Source organism: Trachinotus anak, unplaced genomic scaffold (assembly GCF_046630095.1).
Source record: "Trachinotus anak isolate AG129_WGS33_773 ecotype Australia unplaced genomic scaffold, CSIRO_AGI_Tana_v1 ptg000001l, whole genome shotgun sequence".
NCBI lineage: Eukaryota > Metazoa > Chordata > Actinopteri > Carangiformes > Carangidae > Trachinotus > Trachinotus anak.
The window spans coordinates 7,456,091-7,481,729 of record NW_027273852.1 but is presented as its reverse complement, the minus strand read 5'-3'; the positions used below and the strand labels follow the sequence as shown (position 1 = coordinate 7,481,729).

The window sequence follows — 25,639 nt, the reverse complement described above, 5'->3', positions numbered from 1 at the left end:
CTGACCTCAGATAAGAGATGGATCACAAGAGAATCATTATAAATCCATCCATCCCTTCATGTCACTCACACATACACGCACACACACACAGACACACACAAACACAGTGATAACAGCTTACTGTTCTGATGAATAACAGCAACCAAATACCAAACACTTTGTCACTTTAAATGAACACATCTGGTTTAATAAACACTCCAAGCTGAAGAAAACATTAGAAATCAGAAAGCTCTCCTATTCAGACATATCATATTCATCCCTAAATGTGTATATGTGGAGGCAAGAAAAGAAAATGTCCTTGTCCACTTTATTCTTGACTCTTCTAGCATCATTTGTAGCAGAGTTAACACAGAGACATCTACAGTAACTGGAACTAGCTTTTCCTGTCTGGCAGCAGCAGCAGCAGACAAGGCAAAATGATTATTGTCTCTTATCAGCAGTGTCAGGCTCAAACAGTGTATTCATAACCAGTAGTTTGCTGTCCCATCAATATTCAGATAGAGCTTTAGTTCAAGCAGCCAATGATGCAACTTAAGTGAAATGTGATACTACCAGTGTTAATCAAGCAAGTTTCAAACCTGAGTAGGCAAAAAAGATTAAGCTGATTGACATAGAGACGCTCTGAAGTACAAAATGCACTGCTCCTCAAATGTGGAAAATGTTCATTAAGTTATATTAGCACCTTAAATATCAACATTAACTTTGATACGTTCATTTTGGTCCATTTTGGCTCCTACCTGTCCTCTTTGATGCGGGCCAGCAGTGGCTCCAGCCAGCCGACCGTACACTCACAGTGAGCGTCCAAGAAGGTGATGACCTGACCTCTGGTGGCAGCTGCCCCCCTCAACCTGGCTCTGATTAGACCCGAGCGCTGCTCCATCCTCAGGATCCTTACTGGTACCTCCAGAGTCCGCACATAGTTCTCCAGCTTCTTCTTAAGGAAGTCTGAAACAGAGCAGTAGACATCCCAGCAAAGGTTTACCTGCAGAGTGAGAGCTGAAGCAACTGGCCAGCTTGGGCTCTGGGGAATTCTGATTAGAATTTTTTTCTATTATTACTACTATTATTATCAGTATTTCAGATGATCTACAGATTAAAACCACAGTAACAAAAACTATTGTTAGTTGCAGCCATACATCTCAATTCAGTTGGTGCATTTATTGTCACTGAGGTAAAAAGCTCCACGTTAATTGTTTCTTATATTGCTACCATGCCTGGTGATCCACTGAGATTTCTCTCCCTCACTGGTCACTGTGTTTACACGATCGCCTGCCTTGACTTGAAAATATACATCCTGTATCCTTGACGACGGAGTTCAACCTGTGAGTCTATGGGACATCAGACATTGTGCATTTTGTGAACTGCTTGTTAGCCACAGTGTGTACTACCAACCTCGCTCGCTGGCATCATCGACTAGCACGATCTCCACAAGCAGGTGTCTGGGAGAGCGGTTGATGACACTGTGAACAGTTCGCAGCAGGGTGCTCCATGCCTCGTTGTGAAACACAATGACGATGCTGGTGTTGGGCAGGTCGTCTGGGTACACCTTAGTCTTGCAGCTGATGGGATGACATGGGGGGAATAAAAAGAATTTGGTATTCTTTATTCTTTATTTCGATCCCCGTTAGCTTCTATTAACTTAGTAAAGCAGAAGTGAACAAGGTAAAGTTACATGAGGTGTGATTATAGAATATCACTGATCTACAGGCGTGAAGAAAGCCACACTAGCAGTTTTATACCCCTCTATATAAAACTGTGTCTGTTTGTGACCTGAAAATCTGAGCAGTTCTGTTTCACAGAAAAGAAAAAAAAGATAAAATACTTTTTTTATTATGTGTTATTAATTATATTTACTTGTCTGTAATCATTTGCTCACCCCTTCAATTCATCTCAGGGCCTCTTGTCAGGGTCTCAATCCCTAGCTTGGGACCCACTTTTTAGTCTACACAGCTAACAGGTTTTTACAAATAACAATTAACTCTAAAAGAAAATAATCAATGAATATCTGGTCATAATTTCATCATTTAATCCAGCAGAATCCCAATTTTCCCAGTCTAATATAATTGTAAATTGAATATTGATGTTTTCAAAAACAACCATTTGTCATTTTTTTTGATATTTTATTGACAAAATGTTGAACTGTAAAATAATTATTAGTATCAAATACTTAGTATTCTAATACTTCAACATAACAATTTGCTGGTGTAAAACTATAGCTGCAGGCACAGTGGTTGTCTATGCCTGCAGCTCATTATCTGGTATGAAAAGCGTCTGAGGACAGAATGTGAGTGTATCATGCTGCTATCCAATGCTGCCGTCACTGCAAAAACATTGTCATAGGAGATTTACTGACAAATATCTACAAAGAAAGTGGAAAAAGCAAAACCAGCAGTGACAGCTATGTCAGCATGCCCTTGGCTTGATGGCATGTCTGTGAAAGCCAAAGAGTGACAATGTGGCAAACTTGGGACGGCGTTGTAGTGGGTGATGTTGAATAAAGAATGAGCTGTGTTACAGAGGAGGAGGAGGAGGAGGAGGAGGAGGAGGAGGAGGAGGAGGAGGAGGAGGTGGACAGCCAGAGCAGCCAGTGGTGGGAGGTGAGGGAGGGCGAAAGCAGCCATCGCAGCAGACAGCATTGCTAGTTCGGTCCTGTCTATTCAAAATGACAGCACTGACATGCACAACTAGGCCAGGAGGCTGCCTTCAAGACGAAATGTTATCGCTCTTCATAGGCAACGAAAGGCAATTCTGCATTGCACTGGATAATTTTAACCACACGGTTGGTGAAGTTTTGCAAGGCTAAGCTGTCTTCTGTAATAAAGCTGCTGTAATATTTATATTGAGAAGAGGATGGAGCTATAATGGACCAAACTGAAGGAGTTGCAATCAGCTGAATGTTCACTTTTTCTCGTTAATACAGGTCTCCTTTTGCACTATGCAGGCAAAAATGATCTTTATATTTGCGTCTCCACACTGCAGAACTTCTTGAGTTGGCATTTTCTTGGTATAGGCGTCAAATGTAGGTGTGAAAAAAAACATTCATGTGGCCTATTTTTCATGTGACTGGCAGAGCCTTTGGTATCCACTTAATGAAAGTGCTGTGGAGAAGCCGGAATATTTAAACGCGAATCACTTGGATAATGTCCCCACGAGAGGCGGATGCCTGTGCATACCAGCAGCACAAGATGAATGTGCTCATGTTTCACACAAATAGCTCCTTGCATTTTCATTAAGTGCTCAAGTGGATCTTGAATGACAGTAAACAAAACCCTACTTCCATTCAAATGTCAAGTCTAATGTACAAACCTGAGGGATCTGATGGATTCCATGTTGAAACAGTGTCCATAATTAGAGCTGTTATTAACTCCAATGACTTCTAATGGACTCAGTTTACATTTTCATCAGAATGACTTTGCTGTGATAGTTTGGCACATTTCATCTGCGAATGTGGCATCTTGTATCACTATCACTGTCACCCTTTTGAGACTCCTTTGATAAGATGAAGAAGCACCGCTGCCTTGCTCAGTCATCAAGAACATTTGTCTGAGTACTGGAGCAGTTTCTAGCGAACCCGACCTTCAAGTCTGCACACATTAAGGACTGAAAACCCCAAAGAAACCATGTGTGATGGGTGTCAAAGGTATGAAAGTTTACAAGCAGCAGAGGGGCAGGTTGGTCTGTTTGAAAGCAGATGTGCAGTATGTGTGCGTAGGTGTTAAAGGGTCAGGAGTGTGAATCACAGCATGCATCTGGAAGACACCCAAGCTTACGCACCCATCCAACCTCACGTCCGGCAGACTCCTGTTAAGTGCAATCATGTCACTAGCCATCAGATTGAACTGGTTAATTTTAAAGAGCTCCTTCATCTTCTCCTGGTCGTCCTTGGGGATGTTCACTGCCTTGCCCATTTCCCCTGGACCCTCATGGCTCCGAGATATCACCGCTGCAACAGAACAGAGGCAAAACGCAAGGTTATCTGATAAGATAGAAAACCCACCATAAGATTTTTCTTTTTTTTAATTTCTCATTGAACATCAAACTACATTGTAAAGGAAATCACTTACAGACTATCGCTAGATGGAAAAACAATGTGAAAAGAACTGCTGGGTCATAAAAGCCAACTAAATTACAAATTACATCTCGTCTCTAAATGGAACTGAGAGTAATGAGGACTGGCTGACCTCCCTGACCTCAGTCTGTTGGCTGTTCGCCCTGTTCTTACCAATGGAGAAAAAAAAAGAAGCTGTGGTGGTTTTTCAAGAACTCAGAGAAGGAAAAGTGCACAAGTTAAATCAATATATTATAAAAATGGTGCTGAACTGACTATAAATGAAGCTTCAGTGCAGAAGAGTGATATGCATGACATATATCTTATATGTTTACTTCTTTGATAATTTATATCAATATATAATTTGCTGTTTTGAGTAGAACAGAACATGACAAAGGAAACAGTGAGTGCTCCCTTCTGTACTAATTTGGGCTCTGGTAAGATGCACAAATCCTGTAGTGGATATCACACATGCAGGGTTTATTATCTGTCTCTTCAAGCTGAGCAGAGTGCAGCAAAGCATGCTAGTTCTATTTCTGCAAAGTTTAATTTTCTCTAATTGTAAAAAGGCACAGCACAAAACATAATTTTCCAGATCAGTGTGCATGTACCAAACTGGTATTATAGGTTTTAACAGCATTTCATGTACTGAAGGCTTCTATACACATATAAAGAGTATGGTATTGTCCCCTTAATAGCACTTTATGACATTGCATATGTTGAAAATGTGTTCTTACTTGCACTATTACAGTCAGGGAAAAGAAATGCTACCTCACACATTAGAGAATGTAAAAAAACAGCACAAGATATTTAATACAGAGAGCGCAGAGGCTCTGCTTGAGCTCTCTCTCTTGAGCTGACTGGGTATTAAGCGCTGTACAGTGTGGCAGCTATATTTAATTTTAATTTAATCTATTAGGAGCTTTTGAATTCAGAGATTTAGGAGACTGTATTAATAGATGAAAAAGGCATATAAAGGCAAAATCCTTGCTGCGGATGCTACAGTCTGTTTTGCTACATGTTCCTACAGTCAAACGCCTGCAAAACATCAGCATTGCTGTTGCTGCTGTTGTTGCTGCTGCTGCACAGAGCCAGATCCTTTCAGCAAAGGTAAATAACCTCCCATGGATTTATGACTGTGCTCTCTCTCTCTCTCTCTCTCTCTCTCTCCCTCTCCCTCTCTCTCTCTCTAATAATCTCTCAGAGTAGAGGCAGTGATTTTCATGAACAGGGGGCTCACAGTTCACATCGGCTGCACAGACCCAAGTTAAGAGGATTCCCCATGACCCCTCTTGCAGACGGGCTGGTGTCGGCTGGACTGTGAACCTCCTGCTCTTTTCTTTATGGTTCTTACTGACACTCTCCATTTGGACGCCAGCCTAAAATCTGATGGACGAGCTGAGGTGGATGATTGAATAAAGTATCTGTCAAACACATGCTCAGCCTGTCCAACCAACCACTCCACGTGTATAGAGAAACTCGGGTCATGAATTTTCAGCAAACATCTCGTACAAGTCTGAGTCCTTTTAAATTCATTTGCAACGCCACAAGATAACAATCTAATCCTACAGGTCACTTAAAGATTGAAGATTTTACATATTTTAATCTGACTATAAAAAAAAGCATTACTACTAAATAAGCTGTGGAACCATGCTGTTGGATGAGAGCAATCACAAGGAGCAGAATACTTTGTCTATGTTGTAGTAGTCGTCCTCAGGCCTTGAAATAACAAAGCAAACTCACTGTGGTCACTTTGTTACAACTTGAAGCTTCTAAAATGTCTGACAAATAAATATTTGGATACACCCCATGTGATACATGCAACAGCCGAATGTAACTGAATACTATGTTGGTATAATATGATTCACATTAAACATAGTATAAACATTATTTTTTTAAAAATCAACATGACTTGAAAACTGCAAAGAGTTGAATTTTTTTCAGCTAGTGGTCTTTCTTTCTTTACCTCAAAAACCTTATTTTAACCTTTTTAACCTTTTAGCCAGGCTAACAGGTTAGTTCTAGGGGTCTCAGTGGTGGTCGGTCTATTACTTTGGTCTAGACTGAAACACCTCAACAACTTTTACATGGATTGCCACTGAATTTTGTTTTCAGACGATGAATCCTAATGTTGGTGATTCTGACTTTTCCTCCAGCGTCATCATTAGATTGATATTTGTAGATTTGAGTGAAAGACTTGAAAAACAACTCTTAGATGATTTGTGATAATTTGTGACTAACAGTCATGGCCCTCACAACATGAACTGCAATCAAATTGTAATCACTTTGTCATTACTTGAACTACGTGAATTGACTTTTTCCTCCTACCGCCATCATTAGGTCCAAAATTGCATTTATTTTATCCAGCACCTTGGTTTATGACTAAATATCTGCATAACACTCTGAAACTACTATAAGATGGTGAATATAAACATTATGACCACTAGATATGAACATGGTAGCATTGTCACTGTGAGCATGCTGACGCTAGCATTTAGCACACCATGCCTAACTGTAGCCTCAAAGCCACAGAGGTTTCAGGGTGTATTTATGTTTAACTAATCTTTAACAATTTATTTATTTGTATAGCAAATTATTTATTGCATTAGGGAGCCAGTTATTTTTCTTTTTTTCTTACAACATCGTGTTTGCAATATTTTTACATGTGATTAGCACATTAGTACGAAGCAAATTAGCAACTGCTCCTTCATTATGGCGGTAAGTTATAGTTATTCGCCTTCAGCACTTTCAAAATTGTCCAACTATGAAAGGATTCAAACAGTCAGATTGAATATAAAGGCAATAAACATTCAAATAAAGCTGATAGGTCAGAGAAGCTATAAAAAAACAAACTCTCTGTGGTGTTTTCAAGCCCGCCACAATCTCCTCCTGACATCAACAATTCATTATAAAAGATGACTGCGATCATCTGGGAAGAAAACAGTGGCTCTGTCTGTCCTCAGGTCAATCAATCCAATTCAGTGTCCCTGCCTGAAGCTTTTTCCAAGCAATTACAGTGAAAAGGTTCCCCTCACACTCAAAGGTAAGTCTTCTGGGACACGATCACTCAGATTTTATGTCTCTTTGTCCATTATGTAATCTATAAGATCATAATTCAGACAACTCTCATTTTCTACATATGGTATATGTTATATTCAAGATTCCCTTCGTCAAGGTGGACTCAGACACTAATCTGCATGCAAATTGTGCTTTGACTTCTTCATCTCGTGGCTACAAACATCCAACTATTTGATTCTCACTCACTTCACAGGCTGTGAACACACACTATTCATTTATTGTGAAGGAATTTTTACTTCTCAAGGTTTTGCACCAATTGCACCAATCAACAGCACAAATTCCTTGTATGTGAAAACATACTTGGCAATAAAACCGATTCTGATTCTGATTCTGATTCTGATTCTGATTTGAGGAAGTATTAAGCCGTGTTTCCACAGGTCACTTAGAAGTAATAAAAAGTATTGCCTAAAAGCAAAACTTTATTGTCTGTCTCAAGGATAGCTGTGAAGACACTGACAGAATAAAGCTGGCTCAGTTTCCAATGGCAGTTGTCATAACAACCAAGGTCATAAAGATATGATGGACCGAGCCTCCGGTCATGGGAGCAGTTATAATACTGGTGCCCTTCAGGGTCACGTGGTACAATCTTTCCTTGAGGAGGACATAGGTATTCCATGAAATATACAACATGAATCAGGTTAGTGTGATTTAACATTTAGGATTTGGTGTCCGCTACAGTCTTCACATGCATGGATAGGTGCTGTGGTCCCATGAAGAATATCCTTCATGGGACCACATGAAGACCATATTCTGTCATGTAGTAATTCTGTATGGGTTTAAATACGCCCTGCAAGGCAGATGACCTTTAGAATTGGTTGACAACACAGTGTTAACTTGTATTGCTCAATAAATGCTTCTGCTTCAGATATCTGGGTCTCCTGAAAGTTCTTCCATCAACACAAGATTTTAATTGCATTTATAATTTGGAAAATAAGGAAATATTCCAATGTATTTCTCCTTCATAAACCCATCGACTGATCATTTCAATCAACTGATATATGAATGGTTTTGTAACATTTTATATTAAAATACAGAGACCAATCTAAACATACTGAAACATTTACCAGTGAATATACCGACCTTTCACCAAACGTCCACTTAAACAAATGATCACACATGGCTTTTAATGTGGTGGATTTACTTTGTTTATCTACAGACAAATTCCAGTGGTTGTCTTTAAGATGAGTTTCACAATTGAAAGTTGTTCAACAGCTCTCTTCTCCTTACAAATGACAGAACGGCTCACAGTTAAATATGATTAACAGTAGCTGCAGCTGATGATTAATTTTCACAAATCTGAGTCCAGTGTAATAGATGGTTAGTTAAGCCAAATTTAAAAAGCCATATTTAAATTGGTCCAAAAAAAAAAAAAAAATCAGCAACAAGAATATGTCTAAAAGAAAGGTGAGTTTTTACAAATTCCTACAATAGTCAGTCATGGAGGGAAATCAATACCTACCGACTCCAAGAAGGATTAACCAGACTCCAAGGAGGATTAATCACCAGGTTTAGCAGGTGATCTTTTCTAAGATTTGCTCATATTAAAATTATTTGACACAACATCCAGTCCTGGATGAGTCCTACCCAGCCTGTGGAAATTGTCATATTACAAATAAAGTGGCTCTAAAGTGAGCTTGCTTGCTCAAGTCTGAGAAAATAACCCAGATGATGTCATCAGGGTTACCTCAGGTTGAGACTGAGAGAAGACTGAACAGAATGAACAGAAAGAATGAAAAGACTCTGCTGCGTTATGGGAAATGCAGTGTTTTGGGGACTTGACCTATACTGAGGATTATAAGTAAGGACATACCTTGCACTTTGTTTTTCTTTTTTTTTAACCTGTCTCTCAAATCCATCAGCTATAGTTTAAAGTACAATACTAAACTGCTGTAGTACGGCTGTAAAACAAATCTCCTGACATTTGTACACGTTCTTTTAAGAAATTAAATTAATCAGACTCTGGTGCAAAAACGAACTGAGGAATGAACATGTTTACACTGTAGCCCAGAATCTGTGCCTACATGTAGCCTATGTAACATCCTTTCAAATGTAAAATCCAAAATAAACATAATGGACAGCAGGTACGGGCCATAAAGTTGGCTCTGGTCGAAGTGAAAACCTCTAATGGGAGTGAAGTACCTGCTCTTATCAGGAATTTATGATAAACATTCTTTAAAGGGTCATTATCGACCTGGTAATGACCAACATGGGATCACTGACCTCTTCTCCAACACAGATGAAGTGGAGGAGAAACTGACTGCAAACCATCAAATCATACTGCAACCTTGGGCAATTCAGCTCAAACCTAAGTGACTTTGAATTAATTTAAAAACGCATCAACATTTAATCAAATTCCCTGTGTAATGCTGTTATCAACCAATTTTAGCATTATTGAACTTTTTAGCTCAGAGTCAGAATCGGGTTTATTGCTAAGTAGGTTTTCACACACAAGTAATTTGCTTTGCTGTTTTGGTTGATAACAATAAACACAGTAAGAAGAAAAAATATAAATAAAGAAAGGTGATTGTTATAGTTTAACAGCCCTATAATAACTCTTTGAGTTAGGCTTTGACACTTATAAACACAGCACCAAACAGCAAACAGGATCTATGGAGCGTTTTAGCGTCTTTCAGCTCAGTATTTTGGGTTTATGCCCACAACCGACGGTCAGTTTTATGTGTCACAGATAGAGATAAAAAGCTCTACAAACCCACTGTGCACTCACTGCCCAACGCCAAACGCAAGATTGATAAAGTTAGGAACGAGCTGGAGAACACTGAGGAGCATTTTGTAGCTAAAGAGCCAGATATTTCTCTCAGGAGTGACACCAACAGAGCTGAATGCTGAGTGAATATGAGAATTACATTTATCAAGTGAACAGAAACATGACTCCAGTTGAATTCTAATGTGTCTGTTGGACGTATAAATAGGCAACTGTGTGCTAACAAGTTTGCCATAGCAACTTTATAAGTCAATAATATGACGATGTTGTGTTTACAGCCCATCTCTGCTGCCTGCAAGGGGCCGACAAAATCTGCTAAAGCAAGTAAGTTAAATTCAAAGCTAAAATGAAAGGGAGTGTTGGACCTATGGTCATGAGGTGGTCAGAAACACGACTGCAAATCAATGTTCACGTCAATATGTAAGTAGTAAGTAGTGAAATGTTTCAGCTTTTGTAGCATTTTATTTTTTTTATTATTTTTTTTGTATCATTGTATTAACTTTTTGAGTACACAAGCAATAACTAAATAATAATATGATGTGACCTTACAAAAATGCTTCTGTAATAATCAAGATGAGGACATCAATTCCAATCAAAAAGTGTGAATCTGTGCCAGATTCAGGTTCTTCAGTTGTGGGCTCAATGAATAAGTTTACACCTGACCAAGGAAAAATTTAAAACACCTGCAGTGTCGTGGCAAAACCAGGGAATAAAAAAAATTCTCAACACTCAGATCACATATTAAGCAAATCATCTACTTTGTAAGCAGTGTAACGTTACACTTTTGCATGGTAATCAGTCTCAGTGGCTGGCAGCTCTGCCTCATTCTAACCTTAAAAGCAGCTTAGCAAGCCTCTTAGAATCCTGCTTACTTGAGGGCATGTGAGGAAATGAACTCTGCTAAAGCAGTATTATGGTTCAGGTTGATTTCAGAAGCAAACACACACACACACACACACACACACACACACACACACACACACACACACACACACAGGTTTAAACTTACTTAAATTAATCAATCTTAATGCAACCAAATTAGAGACAGGGGTTCACAACACCACACCATTCTGAGGATCATAACTGTGTTTTGCATTTTTTAAACGAATAACTACAAATTAGCATTTTTTACGTTAGTCATCTTTATCATGTTAATAGGATTTGTGACAGATGATGATCATGTTAAACACTGAGGTGCAAAGATAGAACTTTTTAAGTCGACAGCATGTCTGACTGAACCTTAACAAAGGGTAGAGCCTAGAAGAGCAAAAATGCAGAGACACAAAACAAAAAAAAAAGGGTGAAAGGGTGATTGTCCATTAACGGCTGCCTCACTTATAAAGCGGGGTTATCAAATTCAGTAATCCTACAGTGTGGGAAGATTATCAAAGCTCTTTTCTTAACATGGCTCATAATCTTCAAAATAGGTTGGTACATGTAGATAGCTGCCAAAAGAGATAACCTACTGCCTGTTCCTGATTTGATAATCTATCAGAAACCTTTTCTTTTGTACATTCAAGGATGTGAAAAAACAAGTCAAGAGGTCAGTTTCATGTACAGTAGATCTAAAAGTGTAGATAGTGTGTGATTTATTTTTATTTCCAATTAACAACACCATGACCCTTGTAGAACAGCTTGTCTCAACACAAAAGTCTCACTTCACCCACTGCAAAGCACACTCCACACTGATTGCTTGGCAAGTAGACATTAAAAAATACTTTTTTAAAAATATTTTTACTTTGATTAGGTTGTCATTATGTCATGAAAGCTAAAACATGCCTGGCGCACTTTTTTTTTTAAGAGTGCAGGCCTCTGTGTGCTCTTGGTTTCAGTGCATTCCAGGACAATATTAAAATCTATTTGTAGAGTGTGTATTTGCTTTTGTCAAAATTACTTTTTCAATGTGTGCTTCAAATCAATCTGCACCCACAGATGCATAACGAACAGTGATGTTGTTACCCTGGCAAAACATAAATAGACGTGTCATACTAAAAAAGAAAAACAGTATTAAAGCAGGCATTCAAGAATGGTGGAGGGTGTACAAGAAGTAGTTTTCTGTGCAGCATGTACAGAAACAGAGAGTGAATCATTGCAAAAAAAACGAAAAACTATACAATGGTGCTGGTACAAATATCTCTCTCTGTAGCACACACACACAGATATGTTTAATGAAGATATTATAATTTGATTTTACTTGAGAAATTTAACTAAAAAAGTAAATACAGATTAACTCCCTTTAAATATCACAAATAGAAAACCAAATCAAATCATCATCAACCAAATCATTCCCTTTGAATGACTTCTAATGCCCTTGAAATCCAAATATTTATTTTGGATATTTAAACTCCCCCTGAGAAAATCTTAAAGTACACTGACTGTAAACCAATTTGTTACAGAATCTTCATTTTCGAGAGAAAATCAACTGAAAAATGCCACAGTTATCATTAAAGCCTAAAGAGAGTGGGGATGGGAAAGGTAGAGGGGATGAAGCAGTCCAGTCTGAGATTTAGTGTATCTCATAATGAACTCCGGAGACCTTTCATCACGTCTATTCTGTGAATGAAAGGTGTTGCGGCACAGATCCGGACTCACCTCGGAGGGCAGGGAGCAGCGAGCGGTCTTTCCTATCATCACATTTGTTACACTCGCTGAAGTAGAGCAGCAAGAACACATCCACCAGCACCCACACCAGAGAGGTGGTCAACACCACCTTGCAGTACACGAACCGTCGCATCACCTCCCTGGGTAACAGCCCAGCAGCCAAACGGGGAGGGTCACAGTCAGCGCTCGGGAGTCAGCAGACAAGGTGTTCGAATTCTGGAGACGAGGTGAGAAAGCGAGCAGGTTTGACTAGGAGGCGTCATCCTACAGGGGAGAAAGAAAGTCAGAAAATGTAATTAACATAAATCTAATGACTACAGAAAGCATGATAAATATTTTAGCCTTCATCATGAAGCTATGATGAAGAACTATCAACTCATAAAGAAATGTGATCTGTGAGGGACTACATTTAAAGTAGATCAATATTTGCCTTGGTAATCACCTTCACACGTCACTTCCTGGTTCTACACAATCAGAGATCACGTGGCATATTTCCATCTATCTATTTCACTTTTTATTGGTGCAACAATATATATTAACAATATAAATATATATTAAATTGTTTTTTTCAGAGTTGTGACCGGGGATGCACTGATTGTATCGTTATCCTGGCTGCTACTGACCATACTGAGCAGATGTGATATGGGCCAGATGTGACAGATCCACATTAAAAACAGTTTGGCTTCAGTGCCATCAAAACATTTTTTCCAGCGTCCACTATCAATTACAGTCATTAAGTCACAGCAATCCCTGGCATCGAGTTAACTCACATAAAAATGATCTCCGTGAGTCCCAACACAGAACAGTAAACAGCTCTCAGATTTGAGCACTGCCATCAGATAAGAAATCAATATCAGCAGATACCGAGTTGAGGTATCAGAATCAAAACAGGAAGAGATAAAGATGGATTTGTGTATCTTTAGTCGTGACAATATGTTCTAAGTGGGACAGTTAAAAATAAACTTGTCAGTGTTTTTTGGTGAACACACACACAACTTTATGATGGTGCACTGGAGGTCACACCCAGCTTCCCACATTGGACTGACCCCAGACCATTTTCCATTTGAAAGGATGAGTGACTGCTCATTTCCCCTCTACAGACTTCTCCCACTTCATCAGCAGCTCTGCTAAAACCATCTGGGAAGCTTTCATACCAGAGGCAATTTGTGGAGGTTAGATATCTCATTGGCATGGGATGTATGGCTCACAGTATTTCTGATTAAAAAAAAAAACACATCATCACTTTCTGTCAAACAGGATTTCTACTTGACTGAAATTATAGGTTTTTGTCGACTGAAAGTAAAATGAGAATGAATGGGGATGATTCCAGAGAGAGAACCAAATACACAAATAGCCAGTAGCCTTTTAGACACCCATAACAAAAATATAGGCTACAACAAACACCTCAGTGTTTGTAGTAGTTTCAGTAAAGGAGAGATTAAAGGTTCACAGCTTGATCAGCTAAGATGTTGTGGCACATGACTTGAGTGAAAGCCAGTGGAGCCCCAGCACATGCTAAGTAGGTTACATATAAAAAATAACTGCAAATGCATGTATGAATAATAACTACCCTTACCCTTTCACAACTAGTAGAGAAAGCCTACAGCATTTCCTGTGGGGTATCTGATAGATTTCCTTATCTCTCACATGCAGCATGGTAATGATTTTGCACTCCACAAACACACTCACTCACTCACACACACACACACACACACACACACACACACACACACACACACACACACACACGTCGTCCTCCCCACTCGCTGTCTAAATGTCCATCACAGGATCTGACACCGCTGCCCTGGGCTAACTCTTATCTCATTCACAAGCAAGGCAGCCCCTGTCCAGCTGCATCCACAGCTTCAGACTCGGATCACAGTGCAGTGGATGATTTCAGTGAATTCACACACCATTCACAGACTTCAGAGCCAAGTCCGTGGACGGGGCCTAGGCCCCCAGATAATGAGTGCCATCAACAAAATAGTCTCAGTAAAACAGACTGAAATCCAAGTCTGTGTGCAGCATATCACCTCTGCTCACATCGTAGACAGATCAATGATGAGTCTGTTTTATGATGTCTTTTTGCATCTCTAACCATCTGCTTTCTGTGTGTCAGTGGCTGAGACATGTTTGGGTTTGGTGCCACCAACGGTGCTAATGGCAGCTTGCTGGAGTCTCGGCCCCAAGAAGTCTGAGTCAATTAGTCCAACCATCTGCACAGATGAATATTTCCTATCTGCTGTGTACCGCTCTGTAAACAGGTCTCTCCAGCCTTCACAAGCCACAGTTTTTCTATCAGCCCTTTAAAGATAAGTGTAAACCATAAGGCATTATTAACCGCGTCTTGAAGTGACAGTTAATCGTGTTGTTAACAACACTCTTTGTTGTGAATTGTCTGATGCAGGGCTATGAGCTGAACAACGTATTCCTCGGCCGTATTACGGGAGTGCTTCTACTGTATGCAATTTGCAGACCGGTAACCAATTGTCTTTCGCAGTAATATAATGGGACGTGACTCAGATCAACCCACGACACTCAAAACATAACATGAGAAGAAAACATATGAAGACATATCTGAAAGAGAAGTGATCAGACGAGGTTTGTGTGCTGCTTCTCCTCCACCACACTCATTAACTTTATCTGAAGTAGCCAAGGCAAACCCACAGACTGACTGCGGTTAAAGTTACCTGCACATGGGTACGTCCAGGCTGGGCAAAGAAAGATCATACACACTCAGACCAGTCCAACCACACCACCTGCATCTCCACTGTGACAAGCAGCAAGTAGAGCTGTGTATCGAACATCAATACTTTCTGAGCACCGAACAAATTGTGTCTGTGGCACCGGGTGTTGATAACTGACTAGACTTGAAAATTAGCATTAAGTGATTGAGTTGAACATGTATTACACAACCATAGACACACAACTATAGAAACAAAAAACATATTTGATGGGGAAAAAAAGTATATTTCTCATACTGAAAAAAGTATTGTGTTTGGTAGCAGTGCCAACATTGAAAGAAGTATTGAAAAATGCCTATAAAAATCTATACCCAGCCCTACCAGGAACAGCAGGTGATTATAGAGCTTATCCTAATAAGCCAATTAGGCCAATGACTGAAGCTTTTTTTTTATAACCAAAACAACACAAAATATGTAGGTGTGCTCTGTTAAGGCTTGTGAAACACTTAACCATCAGAAAATACAAAACATTCATAATTCTCACTGTAATAAATAATTGATATATGCACACACACACACACACACACACACACACACACACACACACACACAGGCTCTATGTATCTTTCATTCATGTGCATATACATTATATACAGATTCATAGATTTTTTATGTGATTTGACTGGAATAAGACGGAAAGACAGTGTGACAGTGGCAGATGACCAATGAACACTTATCCTCAACAGATTCTATACAAAATACAACACATGGTAACCTTGATTAAACGTAGTGTCACAATAAAAGCACCCATCTCAGCTTCACTGTGATCACCATTACGTGTTGTGATGTGCACAGCAAAAAAAAGACCGTGACATGATTCTCCTTACGGAAGGTGTGGTGCGCGTCAGAAAGCGAGGATACTCTTTGCTTACCTAAATTATGGATGGAGTGAACCAGTGACCTGATCCAGCCTCTCTCTCAGGCAACGTGTTGAACGCAGACAACATGACCCAATATAGGCTACGGTGCAGTACAATCAGCGGCTGTATTAAACGGGATCAATTGCTCCTGCAAATGCCCAGCGTCTCAAAAACGTCACACTCACAAGTCACAGTCCATCTCAGTGCGGAGCAGTCCACAGTCCACTGTGATACCGTCCGTCCAGTAACGCCTGTCGTGGTACCTGTTTGGACTCAGTGATGTGATTCGTCCCCAACAGAGCCGCAGTGAACCGGCGGACACGAACAGTCTCCATGAATCGTCCCCCTTCGTTTAGACGCCGACGCGGTCAACGTAGCCCACTTCTCGGCGCGCACCTGTCCCCCGACTGAATATTATAACGGTGAGAGGACAGGCGAGATAATATTCAGCACAATGTAACCTCAGCTGAGACCGACCTGGAAATGTCTCGTCCCCCCTCTCTGATTGGCTGGCGGCGACGTCCGTCATGAAACGCTTTTGAAGCGGAGCGTCACCGGCGTCTGGTAAATGTAGGCGCGTAACCGTGGCGCGGCCGCCAGCGCCACAGGTGAAACACTGTGCAGCGTTCAGCTGTGTTATTTTCAGAGTAATACACGAAAAACAATGTACATTATGTGTGTGTGTGTGTGTGTGTGTGTGTGTGTGTATTGTTATTATTTCCAATTAGTCAGATGTAATACGGAAATTCATACAAACTCCACGAAAGAGGCTTAAATCATTTTTTTTTCTGGGGAACCAAACCTTCCCTCAGTAACTGTGTTATAAATGATTTTTTTTTTTTTTTTTTTGTCCTTTTTGTTATTCAGTTGATTTATTTGAATGAAAATGACAGATGTAGTTATCCAGCATCTCAGAACTCCCCTCTTCAGTTGAATTTACACATTTTATTTCACTGCCTAGTCTTCATAAATGCATAAAACTTTTGCTTTCAATTGTTGTATTTCTTGATTGTTCAGATTATTGATGGGATTCATCCATTAAATTGAATAGCTCTTAATATTTTGAATGTATATTTTGCCTTTCGTTCAGTTTAAGCCAACTATAATACAGTAACATCATATTATGAGCCCCTCTGCCATCTCTCTCTTTGTGTGGACTAGTGAAAATCATAGTACAGCATTTTATTATTACACTGATACAGTAAACTGATGGATCTGCAGCTTTTGGTTAAACTCTATATTTACACCCAGGCAGTGGTTAAATAAATCAACAGGCTAAATACCATACACCTTAGTGTACGTGTGTTTCTACAGGCCAATCAACTTGAATATGCAGATCGACAGTGTTGTGCAGCCAACGTCACGGGCCTTCAGTGAATCATGTTGAACAATGCTGCCATCTGCTGCTACTGATCAGAGACCTTCAGTGTTGCATTGCCCTCTGGGCAATGTAGTAGATTAAATCTGAGCCCAGCGTTTAATTAACATTCAGCAAATCACGATAAGGCTGAGCGGTCTTTCACTCACACGCAGTCACAGAATGCAAACTGCCTTCTTTCTAGCTTTTATTGCTATTTCACTGAACTCAGCTACGATGCAACAGCTGATGAACACTGCAGTCTGTGCACCGGGAGATGAATTTTGACCTCCATTCATGACTGCTTATCCCGTCTGCTCTGCACATTATAAACACTGTGTCCGCACCAGATTCCGCTAGATGTCAGTGCATGTCCCGGCTCCCCTGCAGTTTCAGAGAGAGAGAGGAAAACTTTTTCATGTCGTGGCTTTACACAGCTGCCAGGAACATGTGTGGGGGAAGTTTGAAAAACATGAGCGATGGGCTTGCATTGTTTTGATGTACAATATATTTTATGGCACGGTTATGACTAACTATGATAAAGGGTAGACATTAATTTGATTTCATGATTCAAAATCCCACTGTTTAGATAGATAGATAGATAGATAGATAGATAGATAGATAGATAGATAGATAGATAGATAGATAGAGTGTTTCAGCCGGATACATACACACAAACACACATAGTACACACAGTACATAATGTACTAAAGGTGCACATTTATGACGCGCATGCGGTCTGGTCGTATGGTGGCGCTCTTGTCGTGTTGTCCTGTCGCCTGAACGGTTTAACGCAGGCAGGTACGGTCTGGCTATTTAACCGCGGGTTGGTGGATTCATTCCGCTTTGCAACCGGCTACAGAGCACAAGAAATCCCCAGTAATGCGATGCCAAAGCAGCAGGTTAAACTCCAGAAGAGCGCTGCTTGATCTGACGGAAGTTCTCCAACTCACCGCCTCATCATCCTTCTTACTTTCCACTTGATGACTATTTCTCTGGGATTGTGCCAGGCGCGTCTTCCCCTCTCCGCCTTTTCACATCTCTCGCACTGAAAGTTTGATTTAAAAAAGAAAAAAAAAAAAAAAAAAAAAGTGGAGATGAATAACACCGGGTTCAACCAAACGGAGGGCGGACTGTTAAACAAGACAGAGGAGTTCTTTTGCTGCAACTTTTCATCCGTGGTGACTGATAATGGCTTTGTGGCCGCCGCTCCGGATGAGAGGAGCCTCTTCATCATGAGGGTGGTCCAGATAGCCGTCATGTGCGTCCTGTCCCTCACTGTGGTGTTTGGCATATTTTTCTTGGGTTGCAACCTTCTCATAAAGTCAGAAGGGATGATAAACTTTTTGGTAACGGACCGGAGACCGTCAAAAGAAACGGAGGCAGTAATTGTTGGAGCCTACTGACTGATGAGGACCTTTACGTTACGGCACCTCTAATCTGATGGAGCCGGATGGGAGACAATGCGATGACCAACTGCCTAAACCAGCCCCCTCTTTTTCATACTGGTATCTAGATAAACCTCAGAGGAACAGTCACCATGTAAGAGGTAACTGAACCCCGCTGGTGACTGACGCTCACAGGTGTTCACCTTATTTCTTAACAAAGACTCATTCATCTCCAAGAGGTATAGTGCGTTTTAAGCCTCTTCGTTTATAAAGTATTCAGTCAAGCACTGTTGTAATTTCAGTAGATGGAGCACCATTTGTCAAGCAGCATCCTTTGTCATGTTAATGGCAAAGCCCTCGTATTCGCTGCTTAATTTTACCCTCTCATATTGCTAATGCAATGGAGAAATAATGTTTAGGATGTTCTGTATGTTGTATGTGTTTTTGCATACAATATGCAACATATTAATCAGTGTAATTCTCTGGATTTCCTGGTGATAACTGTGTGAGTGTCTGCGTGGGGAAAAGCCCAATATGCCATGTATCTTGTTAATTGGAATAAATTCGTTATGTAATTAAAAGTTTTTCTTTTCTATTTTTCTGCCATGGATATTGCCCACACAACCCCCTCTGCCAGTCATCCAGAAACTCAAGTTACACCCTTCCAAAGAGCTATTTAAACCACTCATTTCCATAGTTTAATATTGTGGTAATTATAAAAAAAAAAAAAAATCAGTTTAATAAAACAAAATTCATCCTATTGATTCAGATAGAAAATTGGCATATTATGAGCATTTATTTAAACAGACATGGAGACCCGTATTTTCTCTGGCATAGAGATGAGGAGCAGTGAGTGTTCAGTCGAGGAGAGGTGGCTCCACACAATGAGAATTTCCTCTCATTCCCTCTCATTTTGCTCTTTCCACTAATAGTATTCATTTAAATTTGAATTCAACTCCATTAAGTAAATATGTTTCTATCTTTAAGCTAATTTTAAAAAAAAGGTTCTCCATAAATACTACATAAACATGAAAAAGTGACATCTTCTGTCATGTTCAGAAAGTATTTCCTGCCTGGGTCAGGTCTTGATCCGTGCATCAGTTTACATCTTTCCTGCTTCCGTCAAAGCATCTGTTGTGCTCTGCTCCTGGCCAGCCTGGATGTCAGCTCCCCAGGGTGAAGCCCACAGCTTCAGAAATGACTTGCCTTGTCAACCCGGGGAGGATAAAGCCACCGGGCAATATGCTGCTGTCTGATTGCCCACCTGTGCTCCACATACACAGCTGAACAGTTCGAATCAACTTACTTTTCTCCAAAATGTCCTTCACCTCAGTTTGCTTGACATGGCCTTATTCTGTCTGGTGACGCATGGCTACAGACACACTGGCCAATGTCTTAGGCTACAGACTTGCCGTCCTCGTGATGGGTTTGAAGAGATCCATCATCTGATGTGTTAAGATGCCTTGTGAATGTCGACATAATGATTCACTGTGGTATACAGTGTGCAAAAGGCAATTGTAAATTCAACCATCACAGGCAAATAAGTGGATAAACTAAAAAATATTTTTTAGGGCTGGCCAAGTCAGATCAGTCCATGGTTCATCTGTCCATGGAGAGGACACAATTATAGCAACCACCACACAATACAATCCAGGAAAGAGACAAAGGAATAAATGTGTGAAGCGTACTACACTGTTCACTTTCTGGAGGCTGTAGCTGCTGGATCGCATTAAGATGGTTCCCCTTTTTGTTCATAGGGGAAAATATTAGGAAGACTACAGATTACAATACAGTGCAGTTTACACAACCAGAAATGGCAGCTTCAAAAACTGACACACTTGAATAAAAATCTCACGGTCTCCACCGAAACTCAGTGTCACAGTGCCACCCTTTACAAACATATCACAGTGTTTATTGCATGTCTGAAATTCTTTTCAACCCATTTCTGTGTCTCATTCAAAACCTCACCGAGAAAAGTCTTACAGTGATGCATAGAAACTTTTCATTAGACAAGTGCTATAAGAGCAGATTAAAAATGGCAAGTCAAATCAATTCTTTACAAATGAAAGAAAAAAATCACACTGAATAAATTTGCACTCCTATATCAAGGTCTCGCCTCCACACGATCTAGCAGATACAGTTAGTTTATGTCTGATGAATCATGTTCATTACTGTTTTCCTCATTTTCACCTCAGGCAGGACTCTGCGTATTAGAGTAACATATTAACACTGTAACCAATTATGTAAAATTAAGATTTGTCATTATGGAGACATGGATTGGATTCAGAGTGGAGACAAATGCAAACTAAATCCAAACCTTATATAAAGTAGACAAACATACCCAGCTTTCTAAATAAGAAAACAAAAACCTAATGGCTTAAAATGTTAGCGATGTGTTACGTTGCAGTGAGTGTAGAAAAACAATTTTCAATTTTCAACAACAATCCAACAATTTTAAGACATTGCACCAGGCAGGATTACTTTCTATATGTTTCTCTGTGCTTTGTGTGATTGCTTTTGTTAGGGAGTGCTGGGAATAGCTCCCAGGAAAGTGTTGTGGCAGTTTAATATCCAGCAGAGAACAATCTTCTGTCTGCCGCTGAACCATTATTAGCTCATCCCACAGTGTCTTCTTCTTCATCTACACGCATATTCAGACTGGATTCTTATCGATTTTGTAGAGATTTTGGTTAAGGTGAAGATCAAAGTAAAAAAAAAAAAAAAAAAAAAAAAAGAGCTGCATCCTAAAAGCTTTTCTTAAGGACTTTGCTGTGGACTGTTTTGAGAAGATAGTTTCTTGATTGACACTGCCACCTCAAAGATTTCACACACCTGTCACACAAACAACGCTTGGAGAGATTTAGGAGATAGCAAAAGCAACAGTCATCTATACCCCCAGCCCCAATGCTGTCAACAAACTGATAGTCCTCTGCGGGGCTTATGGGCAACTCCTCTCCAGATAGTTAGGAATGGGAGTTTTACACAGCAAAAACCAAAAGCACCAAACCTGGGCATTAAAAAAAACAAAACAAAAAAAAAACATACTTTATTCATAACTTTGGTCTGGTTGTACAGTACATTCTCACATTTCTTGCCAAAGGCAGAAACTGTCAAACAAGAAAAACAACAACAAACTAAAAAAAGACGGCTTCACATTTTTATCGTGTACCTGCAGGGTGGTTAGAGAAACTTATATCACCAGTAGCTATAGCACAGGTAAAAATGGCATCTGCTTACTTTAGCGGATTTCTACTGTATGTGAGCCGTGTCCCACAGTCACAGCATCTGCAGGGTGTTGATTGCAAGCTAAAAGAGGCTTCAGGTCCTGACTCACTCTCGTGTGATTGGCTGGTGAGTCTAGGTCCAGTCGATGGACCGGATAGTGACTAAAAGCTCCAAATAGCAGCAAGGCAGCCACAATCATCTCCCCTGTTATTGCTTTTGTCCCACAGCTCCTCCATCCATCCTTCCCCCTGTCCTTAAGTTACTTTGTGGTGGGAGATACATATCTATTAATTACTTGTATCATGAGATTGTGGTTGCATTACATTAAGCTTTCATCCACTTTGTCTCTCATGTCATGAAAATAATCTTTTTGACTCCAGCAGGAACCACGTTTTTGAAGGAGACTCTTTTTCTTAAAACTTGGAACGCAGGCTGTGAAATGCAAACATTTCCGTCGACAGCAGCGCCTGTTCAGGCTGAACCAAGCTGTTGCCGACGTCACGCGGCGTCTGGATTCTACGACAACAGCAGTAATTGTGGAAGTCAAGCTGTGATAAATCCATGCAGACGGATTCTGGAGAATGATTCCATTACTCGGCATCTCTGATTCCAGTTACAGGATGAGTCATGGCTCTGTTGTACCACTGATTGTTTCACACTCAAACATCACAGGGATTTAACATCTGAACAATTCTGCCACTAACACTTTACTTTAATCCACCGTGTGTGTGTGTGTGTGTGTGTGTGTGTGTGTGTGTGTGTGTGTGTCCACAATGTAAACCATTACATTTCAAAGTTAAGACAAACCTTAAAGTTCCTCCATGCTGTGATTTTTTGTGTGAATGTATGCTGTTCTGGTTTTTTCATGCCTCTACAAGCTGAAAATATACTCTTTATTGTTGCAGGCAATGTCCCTGTGTCAGTTCAAGAAACAAATGTACTTTTGTAATCATATTGTACAGTAGATTTTTTCACACCAAACAATTTCCTGTTTTAATAACCTTTCCTTACAAGTGACACAAGGCAGGGTCATTATAGATGACCAGCAGGAACCCATTATTCACTGCAGTCATGCAAATGTGTAATGACTGTTCATTGCTTTAAAAATAATAGCTGTGATGATGTGTTATTGACCCTGAAATCCATTTTAATTCTTGCGTGAGTGTGTTTCAGACTTTATTGACCTTCTAGTCATGTAGCTCTTTGGCTGCTACATCAGTTCCACTGCAGACTTGTCTCTGAAAGTGAACAATTACTCTGTTTCCAGAGGAAGGTTTCTCTATAAACCATTACCACAAAGGTAATAACCTTTTCAAAGAGCACTCTAAGCACAGATGGAGTTTCAAGTGTTTGTTTCTACAATAAGATAAACTTTAAAGTGAGCTTTAAAACTCACTGCTGGGGACGGTGAGGGTTGCTGCCACTTCAGACACACAGTTTCCTATAGAGTCAGTGGACAGGCTTTCTGTATCACTTGTATCTCAGCAAAATCATAATCATCTGAAGTATTCCCCAGGCGCCATGTTCTAAAGAGCTTAATCTGACCTACGGTACATTCTGTATAGTACACTCTGTAAGTATACTCTGTCACTTTCCAGCTTAATTCCCTTGAGCCTGAGTAAAGACACCATTAGCTGTCATTTTCTAAATCCACTGCGATTTTGCAAATCACATTTTTATTTATTTTTTCAATGCATAGCAGGCTGTCTGCTTGGGAATAGCCATCAATAATGTAGGCGTGCGTGGGCAGGTGTGAGTAATCATACAGCACGATGTTTAATAGAAATATGCATTATTTAGTCAACTGCTTGTCTCGGCACACATAAACTGTGTCTGTCTGCTGTTTATACGCTGACTCATGCATGTTTGATTCCAACTGTTCCTACTTTTCTAGCAACTATGCAACAAAGTTAAGCTTATCCAAGCCTCTTGTTGTGGTTATGTACATGATGCTAAAATGGCTAACTGCACACATACTCATGTACTGAATATCCCACCACAACCAGAGATACTTTTTTACATAAAGCCTGACATCACCTGATTTCTGTATGTGTATCTCTCCGTGTGTAACCTTTGGACATTTTCTCCTGCTATAGTATTTTTATCTTAATGATGACTTCAAGAAAACACCAAAGACCCACTGGCACTTTTCTTCCTTTTTTAGTTTCCTGCACCACGTTTTTTTCCTGACCTGTCACTGTGACTCAAGTGTATTTTAACATGTATTTTTTATCAAACTGTTGAAAAGGTCTTTCTTTTGAGACGCTTGTGCTCAGAGCTCTTTGTGCTCAGCTCTGACGGGAGGTTTCAGTGGCCATGAAGAGACCTCAAGACCTCAGCCCTACACACTGGCACCACAGATATATGGACTCAACCACAGGCCTTATGCCATCATCATCATCTTCACCACCACCATTACTTGCTCCCCCCAAGTCCTGACTGACACAGAGAGGCTGTTAGTGACTTACATTTTTTTCTACAGAATGACAAAGACGGGGCGGTGTCGAGTAAAGGAGAGAGTATGATCAAGCTTCATTATTGATGCTAAAAAAAATATCCTTACAAACACAAATGTTTAGTGATTTTTGTATTTTGCATCTTTTAAACCACAAAACAAATGATTGTGAGGTCATGTATAATTATAATTATTACATTTCATTTCAAAAGCACAAAATCCTTTCCAGTATTTATGTAAAGAGCTGGTCTCTTGGCTGAGCAAAGATACACTGATAAGAAGCGTTCTCTTCAGACCTGACTGCAGAAATCAGCTGTGACAGTTTGGACCTGCCTGCCAAGTAGCAGTGTCCTGTCTGCCTATGTGGCGCACTCCCGTGCCCCAGCTGTCAGCTACACTCAGTCACTGTACCAGTAATGAACCACCTTTGGCTAAGCCATCCTTTACGACTTCATACAGTATGTCTTCTTGTGGTCATCCCTTAATCAAAGCTACACCATTTCTATGCTGTTTAAGGATGCTGTTTGTCCCAATTTTATCCTGAAAAAACAGATTTGTATGGTGAAAATCATTAAGTTTTTAGGAGATTGAAGGTTTTGCACTGTTCCACAGGAAACCTGAATGCAAGAGCACTTCACAAGCTACACTGTCTGCACATAGTATGAATGGTAGATATCATCTGATTTGCCAGCTGAGCAAAGTGTCCCATGTTTCAGATCTGATGCTATACCTCGGGAATTCATGCCTAATGGTGCACCTCCTGGTTCTGTCACAGCACATGAAAGTAAGCCTGAGTGCTGTACGATAAAAGCTCTACAGGGTCATGACTTATTGAGCTTCCTCAAATTGTTTCTCACGGTGATGCAAGCTCTTCCTCCCTCAGGCCTGGCTCCATTATCACCTGGCTCTGTCTGCAGGTGCTTCACAGTCACATCACTGACTCCCTCCATTTCAGCTATGCTGCAGCGTAGCTCCAGAGAAAAACCCCCATACTGCATGCTGCTGATGTTCTCTCTACAGGCAAATCATTAAATCCCCCTTTAGAAACAGGCACTGTCAAATAATAATAATAATAATAATAATAACATCTTCTAAGGTTACATTAAAAACTTTTACCGCTTTCTTAGTGATAATTTTGCCTTAGTAAGAGGGAACAGTTTC

The 25,639-nt window shown here is 40.1% G+C and overlaps 2 protein-coding genes across 4 annotated transcripts in view; one reads left to right on the top strand and one right to left on the bottom strand.

The window, feature by feature from the left end:
* The window catches only part of galnt13 (polypeptide N-acetylgalactosaminyltransferase 13), a 39,313-nt gene extending 22,772 nt beyond the window's left edge, over positions 1 to 16,541 (bottom strand). For 2 of the 3 annotated variants that reach the window (XM_071470023.1, XM_071469860.1), the window contains exons 1-5: positions 16,066 to 16,541; positions 12,441 to 12,713; positions 3,775 to 3,943; positions 1,393 to 1,559; positions 738 to 945 (exon numbers count right to left, since the gene is read on the bottom strand). In XM_071470023.1, coding sequence (XP_071326124.1) covers positions 738 to 945; positions 1,393 to 1,559; positions 3,775 to 3,943; positions 12,441 to 12,582 — 686 coding nt within the window. In that variant the 5' untranslated portion in view covers positions 12,583 to 12,713; positions 16,066 to 16,541. The remainder of the gene's footprint in view (positions 1 to 737; positions 946 to 1,392; positions 1,560 to 3,774; positions 3,944 to 12,440; positions 12,714 to 16,065) is intronic. The other variant, XM_071469943.1, reaches the window with a different exon arrangement.
* Positions 16,542 to 18,153: 1,612 nt separating this feature from the next.
* Positions 18,154 to 19,376, top strand: rprma (reprimo, TP53 dependent G2 arrest mediator candidate a). Its single transcript, XM_071487075.1, has one exon. It carries the CDS (start codon positions 18,508 to 18,510, stop codon positions 18,814 to 18,816), a length of 309 nt encoding a protein of 102 aa, XP_071343176.1. The 5' UTR covers positions 18,154 to 18,507; the 3' UTR covers positions 18,817 to 19,376.
* Positions 19,377 to 25,639: the final 6,263 nt, after the last annotated feature.